Genomic DNA, 14,050 nt, shown 5'->3' on the forward strand with positions numbered 1-14,050 from the left:
GTAGCTTAGCAAAGTGCCACCTCTTCTGATCTCAAAGACATGCCTTTTCTCTGGGTCTTGAAATACATTTGCCTGTGTGGTGGGATAGTCCCACAAAGGGGCATGTAAACACTCTCACTTTGAAGAAATATATAATGAATGAAAAATTCAATCAATCTAGGTGATTTAGTAAAGAGGCAGAATCAGAAAGGTGAAACTCACAGGTAAGCCTCTTGGTCCAAATGGCCCCGACAGGCCTTTTGCTCCGGGATCACCATGTTCACCCTTTTATGATGTAAGAGAGACAGAGATTAGTAGCCTGTCAACATTACTAGAATTCCTGTGGACTTGATAAATCAGTTCTTAGTGAGATGATAGACTGTTTATTTGAATGGAATGGTATCTGTGTACAACACAATGCCTTTCATTCAGAAAAAACAGATGCCAGAAGTAAAGAGTCTAGTCCTGTCTTCTCCTGACAGACTGTTGATGATATTGAATGCTGCTCATCTTTTACATAAGACTAAAAGGTTGACAGTAGGAACAGAGCATAGCAGCTCTTCATCCTAGCATAAGCCTACCATAGTTGTGAAAGAAGAATATATTCCTATGAGAAAAGGCAAAAGGGGTGACTCTAGAGTAGCCCATTGTGACTTAAGTCCCATTTGAGTGGCCCCTTGAACCCCAAGTCCCACAAAACCTTCCAGAATTTTCAGGCAATTCTTGTTCCAAAATCTTACAGAACCCACCCCTGAAACCTCAAGCACCTCAGAACTGTGTAATAACCCCAAATATCTCAATTTTCCTCTCAAAATGGTGGCAGGACTTCACTTCCTGACACCATATTGAAAGAGACTACAGAAGAAAACAGAGGTATTTGGGCTTGCTTTAGGGTGATTGATCCTGGCTTCCATTCAGTTGCCTATCCTCATTTATGTCATTTGAATGGTAGATAATTAGAAAAACAGAACATACATGTTAGCCCTGATTATTTTTCCTAAAAATGCAAAGCAGGATGAATGGAATCAGACACAAAAGATCACTGTTAGTAGCTCCAGTTTGCCAGCCATTTTGTAGAAGAGCTGCAAAAAACTGTTTTCACTCAACATTGGTTTGGTGAGTTCCAGATAACTAAAGGTTGTTATTTTTATGAGTTTATGTATCCTGAAAATCCCAAGTAATTTAGAGCATTAGAGTACTTTGAATTGCATGCAGTGAATGGATTAATAACAAGTGAAATTCACATAAAAATAACATGTTCCAAAGGACTTACATTTTCCAAGTACAAAAAAGTATTTAGAGCTTTGATCAGTTGCTACTCACAGCTATTTTTATACTGTTCTCATATTACGGGCAAAAAAAAATGAAGGCTATATTTTACTTCACAGGTAATTCATTCAGACAGTTTGTCAAAAGCACAAAAGAGTCTTTTTGAAAGAAGGAACTTTTACCTTTTGGCCTGTATGTCCTAGTTTCCCTCCTGAACCAGGTACACCATCAATTCCTGGAATGCCCTTCAATCAGAAACACATATTGAAAGTCACATTTTAAAAAAAAAACAATTCCTGGCTTCTTCTCAACACACAAAATTCTTGGCAATGTCTCCTTTCATGGCTAATGGCCTCTCTGACCACAACAATCACTGGCAACCAGTGAAATAGCTTTTATGTTTTCCCTATAATCCTATCCAGGTTTCCAACTGCCCCGAATGATGCCTGTTAAATTCACTATGCAGGAAAACAAGGATATGCACTTATTATGGAAGGGACTGAAGTTATTCATTCCTTTTTAAAATGTTAGTCCACTTATCTGATTAGAAGGATCCCCCAGACTTCAGGGTCTGTTCCTTATTTCTGGTTCTCGGGGTAACGGCAGGAAGGGGGGGGGGTGAATGTAATGGTGAGAAAAGTGTTTTGCATGTATGTTTGCACTTATGAAAGCTCATTTGTTTGACTTGTATAACCTCCAACTGTCCTGACTTGTCTAGAACAATCCTGAATGATCCTCTGCCATTTGAAAAGTTCCACTTTCTCTCTTCTTCTCCCAATTTCCCCCTCAGCTTATTTCAATTACTATAAAATGAGGTTTGTTTAATCGTGTCAAAAGCAACTTGAGAAGAACATAATGCAAGTCGCTTCTAGTGTGAAAGAATTGGCCGTCTACAGAAACATTGTGCAGGTGACACTCAAATGTGTTACCATCCTTCTGGGAGGCTTATCTCATGTCCCCTCAAGCTAGAGCTGAAACATGGGAGCTCACCCCGTCTCACAAATTTGAACCGGCAACCTTTAGGTCAGCAACCCAACCTTCAAGTCAGCAGTCCAACCAGCACTGTTGTAGTTCAGTCTGTGATTGTGTCTGATGTCAATGGGGATGATGGTTTTTCTGGGGCTGTGTCTGATGTCAATGGGAATGAGGGTTTTTCTGGGTCTGAGTCAAGCCTGGGTCTTGCTGAGAGGCTCGAGGTCTCTCATGAATGGAGTGCTTCTCCTGTAGATTCCCAAGGTCAAATTCCTGGGAGAGGCCCACAGCAGTCTTCCTCTAAAAACCTGTCTTCTGATGATGATTTGTCAGGTGCAGAATTTAATGGATTTGAAGATAGAAAACAAGACTTTTGTAAATTAAGACAAAGCTCTCAAGATCAACGAAGGCCAGTCCGTTGGCTAGAAAAGAGACAAGAAATCCTTATCGGGCTGTAAGGGAAAACAGAATGATTTCCTTTTGATTCGTGAGACAGGAAAAGCTTTATATGATATGAGGAAAGGATTTTAGCGTCTCGTCAACACTGGAGTTTCATTATGGTCTTTTTTCCAAGTGGATTTCTAGTTTCATGTTTCAAGTTTTGCCAGGTTCCTGTTCAGGGCATTGGATCTCCATGTTGTCTTGTTCCTTTGAGTGTTGCCTCTTTGGATCTTGTGTTTTTACCTTTGTACTCTGAATTTCATGGACTGTGTATTAACTCCAAATATCTCAGATTTCATCTGTACTCTTTGAAAATACTGTTTTGGACTATACTGTTTCTATCATTTTTATTGCTTTGCTTACATATATCCTTCAATAAACTGCTTGCTGATTTTACTATACTGGTGTGGTGTTTGAGGACAAAGGTGTTCCTGCTCTGGGATACAACAGGCACAAAGGTTTAACCCCTTGTGCCACCGTGGTAGTTCAACATGCAAAAATAGTTTGCAGTCTATTGATTTAGGGCACATCTACACTGGCTATTTAATCCGAGGCCAGTTCGGGGTAACAATACTCCAGACCAGCCCCTAGTGTCTCCATCTCTTACATTGTTCCTTTTATAGCAGAGTAGATTTCGGAGTAAATCTAGTTGTTGCACAGTCAGTAGTGGTTTCTGACCTCCACCATGACCAGAAAAATGAGTTGCAATGGTTTAAGTATGTCTTACACTATTGTACGTCATCAAGAAGAGTGCATCCTTGTTGTAGAAAATGATAAAACATATTTAACACACCAAGCAAAAGCATTTTAAGACTTACTGTGGGACCTGGCAAACCTTGTGGCCCTGGTAGTCCCGGTACTCCTGGGCGGCCTGGGGCACCCTGGTGACAAAGGCAAGAAATCTGAGAATGAGCCAAAGTGTATCAGATTTTTTATTCACATTCATCCATATCCGGATCCAAACTTAGTTTTGGAACTCTGGCCAATGGACAAAACTGCCTCAGCTCATAATGCCTAACAAAGCCCATCTGTATGTTGTGGTTAAAGAAAGAAAAAAAAACCTCTTTCAAGTACACACATGCCATGCCTTGTACATTAAAACTAAACATAAGATACAGTAACATTGCAAATATAATAAAAAGAAGACCCAAGCTTGGGAAAGTTGGGCTATGGATCTCAGAATCCCTCAAAGGTCTGTAAGGTCAGCTGATAGGCCGAATTCACCACTGGGGGTCATTTCAAGTCACTCTCTAAATACAGTTTATGCATGAATTGTGCTATATATGTTCCAAAGATTACAATTCAACACAGCTTTATATTACCTGTGGGCCTTTTCGGCCAGCATCTCCAGGACCACCTGGCTCACCTTCCTCTCCTTGTGCACCCTGTCAAGTAAGACATGAAGAGATGGACAAAATGTGTATTTCCAAACTTTTACAATCTCTATTAAATTCTTTCCAACTTGGGAATGTTGTAGCAGCCCATAATCAGCTATAGTACCTGGTAATTAGTCCAACAAAACATAGCACGGAAGAGTCAAGGATGCTCCAGAGTGGACAGATAGTTTTGAGTGACCCAAAGTTTCCTCCCTTCTCTTCTATCTATTCCAACTGCTCTGTGTTGTAAACTGTTGTAAACTTAGGAATATTTTTCCACGTCTTCTCTTTTTACCGGATCTCTTCCTGTGCTTCCCTACGTTTGCTGCTTCTGCATCTGGCCCGTCACTATAGCATCTCAATTAGGCATTGTGGAGAAATTAAATAGTAGCTCCAAGTAGATGGGCTTTGGGTGTTGGTCTTGGCTTGAAAGAAAATGGACCTTCTCATGAGGATGGCCAAAAAGAGGAACACCCTTCAACCACATAAGCAAACATACAATATAGCACTACACTAGTAGCAATAACAACAAACACTTCTCTGAATATAATATGTGTTGATTTATATGTAAGGATTCATATTTGGGATTAATTATTATAATTTTAATAGAAATTCCATAGTTGATCTCTTGTTCTGGGACTGTTAATGGACAGCTTCAAGCCTCTATCTCTTCCATATTTCTTTATCACTAAAATAGTTTAAACAGGACTTGGGCTGGAAAACCACCCAATTAGTGGATGTGTTCGAACAGAGGGCAATATGGGCCACTTACCTACTTTGTTGAAAGAGTGTATTTCTATTAATCGTGGCTTGAGCAGTGGGGATATTAAAAAGAGAGTTTGTATTTCAGGAGGAAATGAAAAAGAATGACCAACAAAATCAGAATTGGCTGCTATATGGAGTGGTAATTTTTTTAAAAGCCCATGAACCTCATAGGTCATTCAACTAATGAATTCTGGTTGAAGCCTTGAAGTAAAAATTGATGTGAGCTGTTTTGAAGGTTTTTATTTAATGACAAATGAAATATTTGTAGGAGAAGCCATATTTGCAAATGTTTATTGACACCTAAGGCTATCATTACTCAAGGAAAGATTTGGAAATAAAGAGAAGCACAGCAGTGCTAAGAAATTATGTGCTTTGGATACATTTATAATATTTTAAACATGAATTTATCACTGGCCAGGAGAGTTAAATACAGAAAAATGTCAAAGCCCGCAGGGCCATCTAGAGCTCTATAAGAATATTGTCAATATATGGCAGGTTTGCAAAACAGACTTTCAATAAAGGGAATATTCTGCGAATGTTGGCCGAGGTAGAGGTAAATGGTGTGCCAAGAGTCCAATCTGGCAAGAAATGTTGGATTCTGAGGCCAACTTCTCTTCATCTCATGACAAAAATTAAGAACTTGAAGTAAGTCCTGCTGAATCATACAATAGGTCCATCTGGACCAGTATTATGTAGGACTTTTTACACTGGCCAAATGGATACTTCTAGGGAAACTAGACATGGGGCACTTCGAAAGTGATTCATGACAACCCTGTCAAGTACATTCGGCAGAAAGGTTGTGGTTGTACTTGAGCTATTTCTGCCAAGACAACAATCTTGCTAGCATTCTAGCCTAGTGTGTATGTGAAGCTTCAGAATGGTTGAACTTTGAATCTAAATAAATGTAGCCAACCTTGGTTTCTTTTTAAAGTTCTAATAATTTATGGTTTATCAGTTCCTACCTATTATTTTAGCCCTACTGCAGGTAATTTATAGCTTAAAAACAAAGATTTAGAAATGTCCCTGTTTTCACAAAAGTTATTGTTTCCCTTTCAATTACTAGCTTCACAGTTCAAGAACAAAACACAGATTTTATACACTTTCTATTTACAATGACAATGTGAGTTTCCCAATCAAGTTCCAGAAATAAGAGGCACATAGGAATAAATTCAGTACACCGAGTGTAGTGACTACTCACCTTTAAGCCAGAGGGACCTCGATGACCATCAGGGCCCTAAAAGAGTGGGGAATAAACAGTTACGGTATCCCAAACTGGAACAATTTTTAAAATGAATACACAGTACATCTCATATTTGTGCAAAATATGAATCTTATGCAGTCTATTTGCAAATCACTAGAGAATTGTAGTCATCCACTGACTCAATTTCATTAAAAAAATTTTTATTGATTTATTGATTTGCCTTGTACTTTGTACAAAGCCCACTCAAGAATTAGATCAACTTTACAGGTTAGAGTGAATCCAAAACACAAAGGTAACAAAGGGCCCTTCCACACAGCTATATAACCCAGAATATCAAGGCAGAAAATCCCACAGTATCTGCTTTGAACTGGGTTATCTGAGCACACTGTCATATATTCCAATTCAAAGCAGAAAATGTGGGATTTTATTCAGCTGTGTGGAAGGGGCCTAAGAAACCACTAATAAGCAAAAGAGCTGCGTTTCCTAAAAACTCAAAAACCTGCCTTAAGTTGCAGATACTCTATTTTTCCCAACCTTGAATACCTAGTAGAGATCTTACTACAATTACCGTCTTCCTTAGGTGTGCTTATAACCAAGCAACACCTGAGGAATTAAGGTAGGAAAAGGCTGCAGCAGACAATTAATCCTCAATTTCTTGATAAATTATATACAAACAGGGAAAATTATCATAGATCCAACTTTTTAATCTTGGAACCAAATTAAAGAAATGAAATAGAAAAAATACATCAAGTTCTAAATGGAAACATTTATTATGTTTAGTAAAGCTTTCCATGTGTTTCTTTAGGCCCCTTCCTTTTTTCTGCCCAAGAAATCACTTTGTCTAATTCTAGAGTGTTTTTTAGCATTTGCTTGAAACATCTGCTTCTTCGCCAATAAAACTTTGTGCTTACAATTGGACCATTCTCGCCTGGCTCTCCTTCCACACCATCGACTCCAGGTTCTCCCTGTAAAAAAAGAGTGAGATTACTAAATTACATCTGTGTCTTTCCTATATTCTGGCATGAGATGTCTCTAATGAAACCTGACATATAGTTGAAGAAACTCACATGCATCCAACATTCATCATGGAACATAATGTTGTATTCAGTTGTATCAACATTTCTAATTAGAAACAATGAAAACCATAAAGAGTTGTCATGTTTCAGATTCTAAGCACGTTCAATTCAATGTTCCTATGACCTCCTCAGATCTGCCAAAATGTTCCTCTGACCCCCACATATCTGCCAAAATCCACACATCAACCGAACAGTATGTTTGTGTGCCTCTTTTCTCTCCAGCAATAAGGGGACTCATATTGCACCTTTCGGCTGAAATCCAATTTTTGTTCACAACTAGAACAGACCCATTAAGTTAATGGAAAATATGTACACTTTGCCAACGCTTTGATTCAATGGGTGTATTCTTGTTGGAACTAACAACTGGATTTCAATCTAAGCCGCCAGGATTGGGAATGGGGGAGGCTCTGTTATTTTTATTTCTTTACTTTTTTTCACAAAGTTATGACTCCCAAACCAAATTAAATAAATAAATGAATAAATAAATAAAATTTATTTATTTATTTATTTATTTATTTATTTATTTAAAGCATTTATATTTCACCCTTCTCACCCCAAAGGGGATTCAGGGCAGAGCACAAAATACAAATGGCAAACATTCAATGCCGGAACATGAATACATTATACGCATACATAAACATTAAAAACATTTGTCTCAACATTAAATAAGCCAACACTCAAGCACACTATGAGAACATCATGTAGTCTTGGAGCGAAGTGCATTATTCTGTTCAGAGTAGTCTTTATTTGTCCTGAATTGGTTTGGATACCTGCCGCCCTGTGTTTCCTTTTGGACCCGGAGAACCAAAGACGTTGCTGTCAATTCCAGGAACCCCCTGAAAGAGAAAAGAGATAAAAATCTCTGAAGTGCTTTCAAAGGCCTCTGCTTTGCTAGCGCAGCAAGAAAAAAGTGAATCACAGAAACAGAATGAATGCTCCTTTCTGTTTGTTCCTTCTATCAAAAATTGCACATTATATCCCTGAAGCAATTGAAGGAAATTGTCTTAGAAAGCAATGAACTCAAGCATGTCATCTGTGTGGGTGGCTTGGTTACTGGAGCTGTAATTTTATAGGATGGAATTGTAACTGGTTAGAGACAGTAAGACTATTGCCATTTAAAATAGGATCTCATTCATGTGACTTTTTAGAAAAATGCAATTGCAGCTGTGCTAATAGCATTCAATCGAATTCTAGTTCCTTGCAACTTCTAACAATGGGCTGAGTGAAATGGTCTATTAGATCTTAGGAATGCCATATGAATCCATGCACTAAAAGACAGTATTTCTTAGGGCCCAGTCATGAAAATATGCAGAAAAATAGCTTGCCAAAGAAAATACAAGCTCTAGAAAAGTAACTTGACAGCTTTCTGAGAAGCTGTCCTATATGACCTGCTGCTGGTTCCAAAGCATCCTATAGAGCAGTGGTTCTCAACCTGGGGTCCCCAGATGTTTTTGGCCTTCAACTCCCAGAAATCCTAACAGCTGGCAAACTGGCTGGGATTTCTGGGAGTTGTAGGCCAAAAACATCTGGGGACCCCAGGTTGAGAACCACTGCTATAGAGTAATAGGATGGGGTGAGGAAAGAGGAGTCCATGGGCTCCAAGCATTCTTCCCCTCCCCAGCACTGTTTTACAAACCCAGAAGCCTCCCAATGGCTATCTGAAGTACATTTTAAGTGTGATTTTCAGACAATTTTTGTCTAAAGATCAGGGCAAAATATGTGAAAATGTGTAAATTTACTCTCCTAGACACTGTACCTCCCTGAATCCTACACACACACACACACACACACCCAATATATCTATTTTAATAATCGTTTTTGCCCATATATTAATCCAAAATGATAATCATAAATTATGTCATGTCACTTCTGATTGCCAGTTGTCAATATACACTTTGAAAAAGAAGTACCTATATACTCAAGTATAAGCCGAACTGAATATAAGCCGAGGCAACTAATTTTACCACAAAAAAATCAGGGAAAATGGATTGACTTGAGTATAAGCCGAGGGTGGAAAATGCAGCAGCTACTGGTAAATTTAAAAATAAAAATAGATACCAATATAATTACATTAATTGAGGTATCAATAGGTTAAATGTTTTTGAATATTTACACAACATATTCTGATTAAACCATTATTCTAAATTTCTTCCATGTAAATGTGTTTATGTATCCTTTCAACAATATTAAAGAGGGTAAAATAATAAGTGTAATAAAAAGAATAATAATAACAGAATACAAGCTGAAAGAGACTTTTTCAGCCTAAAAAGAGGGCTGAAAATGAGCCTTTTACTCAAGTATACACAGTAATTGTATTCTCCAATGAGTAGGATAGACCAATTGGAGTGTCAGAGGGTCAAGCACTGGCCATTGCCTTAGAAACATGAATATCTTAGGGGGTGATGAATTACTTCCAGGAACAGTGGATCATGGTGAAAAAGACGGTGCTGGTACTTTGGCCTACCTGTGGGAGAAAACTGGCCTCTACAAAAGGGAGAGGCTTTATTTGAACTAGGACGGTATGTAATAGAAAGAAAAATTGTAGAACACAGCATCAAGAAGAACAATGATAGGATTGTGTACTGATATTGTGCACTGTCTATGTTCCACCTTCACTGATACACATACTCGGTCATGCTTCTTACCCTAAAGTCGAAGAAGAGCATCCCTTCTTCCCTTCCATGTCAATCTAAGATATTCAATAAACTTTCGCCCTCCAGACAGAGATGTTCTCAGAGCAGAAAATGATACAGAAGTGTAAAACACTAGACACTATAACTCAACTACATCTTCCATCATCACTGATCAGTGGGAGAACTAAGAGGAATTGGAATCCAATATCTCTTCCATTTATTAAAATAAACACAATGGAAGCCTATACTAGCTCCTCAACTATCACCCACTAGAACAATGGTTCCCAACCCGTGGGTCCCCAGTTGTTTTGGTCTACAACTCTCAGAAATCCCAGCCAGTTTACCAGCTATTAGGATTTCTGTGAGTTGAAGACCAAAACATCTGGGGACCCACAAGTTGAGAACTGCTGCACTAGACCTTTTCTTCTGCATCCAGTTTTTGTAATACAGACATATTCTAGAAAGTCTAAGACAGGAAAAACAGTGGACTATAATACAAAGTCTCTTTCAAGGATCAAAGCATAATACTAGACTAGAGATATTTTCAGCTGAAATACCCAATCCTCACAATTGGCTTCTTCTCTTTCAAATTTTCACTTTTCTGACCAAATCAAAAAATAAAAGGAGACCTTACACCCATTGACTCCTTATGAGGCTATGTGTGTTACATTTGAACATACCTTTTAAAAGATGAATCCCTGCTGTGTATAAATGGCTAACTGGGGATTCTTTTGGGAAAGGTCTGGGCATTAAGGCAGGATGGGAGACAGATAGCTCTCACTCTCTGACTGATGTAAATGGAACTCATCCCCATTTAAATCAAAATCTTCCACATTAAAAAATATTTATAAAGGGTACATTATTCCTCTATATAGCACAATTACAAAATATCCACCACCCAATTGTTGGAGGGGTTGTGGCTCTAAAGGGACCTATTCCATGTGGCTGGAGTGCCCCAGTTTTGGCTTAGAATTATTAGTCTCATTAATGAAAAATGACCAAACAAAAAAAATAAGGCCATTGTCTACTCTACTTTTGCTTACAAACGTTATGTCTAGGAATAAAGGATTGAAATAATAAAGTGATGATAACTTTCATTCTTGCTATCACAAGACTGGAATTTGCTAAGAACTTCTTATGAAATGGGGAATTTCTTATGAAAGACCTGATGGAGATGAGTATGAAATATTTGGTTGATGAAACAACTTGAATACAAAGTGGGGAAAAAATGGCAAGTCATAACAAGAAGAATGACTTCTCCTTATTGAATATTTTGGAGCCCTCAGTGGCGCAATAGGTTAAACCTTTGTGCCAGCAGAACTGAAGACCAACAGATCGGAGGTTTGAATCTGGGGAGAGTACGGATGAGCTCCCTCTGTCAGCTCCAGCTCCCCATGCAGGTACATGAGAAAAACCTCCCACAAGGATGGTAAAACAGCAAAACATCCGGACGTACCCTAGGCAATGTCCTTGCAGCTGACCAATTCTCTCAGACCAGAAGCGACTTGCAGTTTCTTAAGTCGCTTCTGACATGAAAAACAAACATTGATTATCTAAAGGCCCATTCACAAAATGTCTCATCTCCTTCACAGCATCATGTTTGTTCTATATAACTTCTATATATCATAGTTAATTCTAAAGCTAGTTGTAAACAGTTTTAAATAATATTCTGAAAGATAACTTGTTATTTTGTTCAGTGTTTTTTTAAAGGTGTTGATATTCATTGAAATATTTTTAAAAATAATGAATAAAACATATACACACATAAAACTCTACTCACGCTATCTCCTCTTATACCAGGTCCTCCTCGTTCCCCTGGGTGTCCTCTGGGGCCTTCTCTCCCCTTCAGTTGTGCAGAAGAAGGAAACAGCAGTTCAGATATTATGCACATAGACATATTACCTGGGGCAAGTATTTGCATCCTCTGAACTTGTCCTTCAATATGAGTGGCCATAAACCAAGAAGCCATACTTATGCTCAAAGTTTATGAGTTACATTTAATGCTTACTGGAGGAGTGGGCAAACTGCAGCCTAGAGGCAACTCAAGGCAGTTTACAGAGGCTCTCAATGTTATTTCTGGGCTCGCAGACCCCAACACCTTTCAGGACACCCCCCTATAGCCACCATTTTAAAAGTTAATTCTTGATCCCGGACACCGTGACTTGCCTTATAAATAGGTTTCAGGGATCCCCAGCACCCTTTAACCAGATATATTAGTGCTTTATAACCAGGAGACATGTTGGATATAATTTTTTTTTTGCTATTCAACTGTTGTTAATAAATAGTTATTTATTTGCACATTTGGGGGGAGGGGGTCCCAGGCCCACCAAAGTTGCCCATCTTTGCTTTATTGGATTGTATGAGATGTTTCTGAAGCCTTTCTAGAAATAACTAGCACAAATTAGCATATCCAGAAAATTAATGAATAATTCACAACAGTTTCCAACAGGTTTGGGATTTTACTTTAAAAACTGAATAGTTTACAGTGGAATCCAACAAGACAGTTTAAAATTGGGACTGGTTTTACCCTCCGTCCTGAACGACCCCTTGGTCCTAGCGATCCAGGAGATCCTCGCTCTCCCTAGGCCACAAAAGAAAAAGGAGAAAGGATATCAGGCTTTGCCTCCAATAATCAAATCTTGTGGAATATGCTCCTCATAGAAATGCATCTCAGACAGAGCCCCCAACAGTTCAGACAACAAAGACAGTATTAAGACATCTGGAGAATGTTTGCATCTGGTCTTCTCTTCAAGCCATTTTGAAACATTCACAAGGTTTAATGCTTCAGAATATTGCTGGTTGCCAAGCCTATTCTAGCTATTATAACTTTTTATTATTCCATTTTGCATTCCTTTTAAAATGATATGCTTCCTCGGCACATCTCAAAAAGCGGGGTATACATGAGAATCAGAATCAAAGCTACTGGTTAAACAGTACCTCCTGTCCATCAATCCCATCGAGTCCAATGTCACCATCATGACCCTGTTGAAACATTTTAAAACATGTTTATTATGAAGTTCTTTGGACCGTCACTTGTAAATATAATTTCTGGCACATTTCTGCTGTTATAAATATAGAGAAACAAAGGCTATTTATGTGTAACTAAACATTCATCATTCAACCAATGACATTTGGTAAAGTACACCAAGGGCCAACATTGTCTCAACCCACCAGTAAGAGTGATCACAAATAATAGCTGAAATAATGTGCAAAAAAAGAATTTGAGGTTCAATATCTGGGATCTGCAGGTAGACCTCTGCTTGAAATTCTAGAAAGCCACCGTTTGCCAATGTAGAAAATGCTGACTTAGATGAACCATCCACACTGTACAACTATTATAGATGAACCCCGCACAACTGCCATGACTCCATCCTATGGAAATCTGGGATTTTAGTTTGGTGAGACATCTGAAATGTTCTGCTAGCAAATTCTAGTGCATCCCCTGGACTATTTATTTATTTATTTACTATATTTGTATACTGCCCTTCTCAGCCTGCAGGCGACTCAAGGCGGTTTACAGAGGCAACAATTCAATGCCCAACAACACCATAAAAACATTCAAAACATTTAAAACATTAACATATAATATAAAATCATAACAAGATCAATAAGACACCATAACATTATTAAAAACATTTTAAAACATTAACATATAATATAAAACGATAACAAAGATCAGTAAGACATAAATCATTTGCGTCTCCTATTTAAAACATTGTCCAATCTCATCATCCAGTTGTTCCTTTTCCCTGTTTGTTACCTTGCATTTTCCCAGAACTCTCTAGGAAAGAATTCTAAGTATCCCTCATCAAACAGTAAATCCCAGATTTCCATAGGAATGCCAGAGCAGCTAAAACGGCATCAAGTGTTATAGCCTGGCAAGCACCAGATGAGCTTTCTGAGTGCTTAGAGGATGAGGAAGGGGATGATGGGTTGTAACCTGTCATGTTTGAGGAGTTTGTGGAAGATAGCAGAGACCTGGAAAGAGATGTTTTGGAGTCTCCAGGCTGATCCCAGGCAACAAGAGAAAGTGCTACCAGTTCCCATGAGAATAGACCAGAGTGGTCTTCAGAGGATAATGTGGGTGACAAAGGCTTGAAATTAGGAGGCAGAATGTAAAACAAACTCTTTTTTCATCATCACCATCATCCATTGCTGTATTTTTCATGATGTCGGTTCATTTTTCACAATGTTGCACCAACAGCAGTATTACTGGCAGTATTAACAGAGTGAAATATTGTAGAGAATGTCTTAATCAGAGGGGTAATGTTTATGTTTTAAATGAGTACATACCTTGTTTCCTCTGAATCCTCTTTGTCCCTAAAATGTACAAAGTGA

The 14,050-nt window shown here is 38.4% G+C and overlaps 1 protein-coding gene across 1 annotated transcript in view; it reads right to left on the reverse strand.

The window, feature by feature from the left end:
- The window catches only part of LOC132779666 (collagen alpha-4(VI) chain-like), an 81,490-nt gene that overhangs the window by 29,742 nt on the left and 37,698 nt on the right, over nucleotides 1-14,050 (reverse strand). Inside the window, exons 16-26 of the mRNA XM_067470214.1 lie at nucleotides 14,006-14,032; nucleotides 12,650-12,694; nucleotides 12,240-12,293; nucleotides 11,493-11,555; nucleotides 7,850-7,915; nucleotides 6,915-6,968; nucleotides 6,001-6,036; nucleotides 3,984-4,046; nucleotides 3,480-3,542; nucleotides 1,431-1,493; nucleotides 202-264 (exon numbers count right to left, since the gene is read on the reverse strand). Of these exons, the coding sequence (XP_067326315.1) occupies nucleotides 202-264; nucleotides 1,431-1,493; nucleotides 3,480-3,542; nucleotides 3,984-4,046; nucleotides 6,001-6,036; nucleotides 6,915-6,968; nucleotides 7,850-7,915; nucleotides 11,493-11,555; nucleotides 12,240-12,293; nucleotides 12,650-12,694; nucleotides 14,006-14,032 (597 nt within the window). The remainder of the gene's footprint in view (nucleotides 1-201; nucleotides 265-1,430; nucleotides 1,494-3,479; nucleotides 3,543-3,983; nucleotides 4,047-6,000; nucleotides 6,037-6,914; nucleotides 6,969-7,849; nucleotides 7,916-11,492; nucleotides 11,556-12,239; nucleotides 12,294-12,649; nucleotides 12,695-14,005; nucleotides 14,033-14,050) is intronic.

This window comes from Anolis sagrei, chromosome 6 (genome assembly GCF_037176765.1).
Source record: "Anolis sagrei isolate rAnoSag1 chromosome 6, rAnoSag1.mat, whole genome shotgun sequence".
In the NCBI taxonomy this organism is placed as follows: Eukaryota; Metazoa; Chordata; class Lepidosauria; order Squamata; family Dactyloidae; genus Anolis; species Anolis sagrei.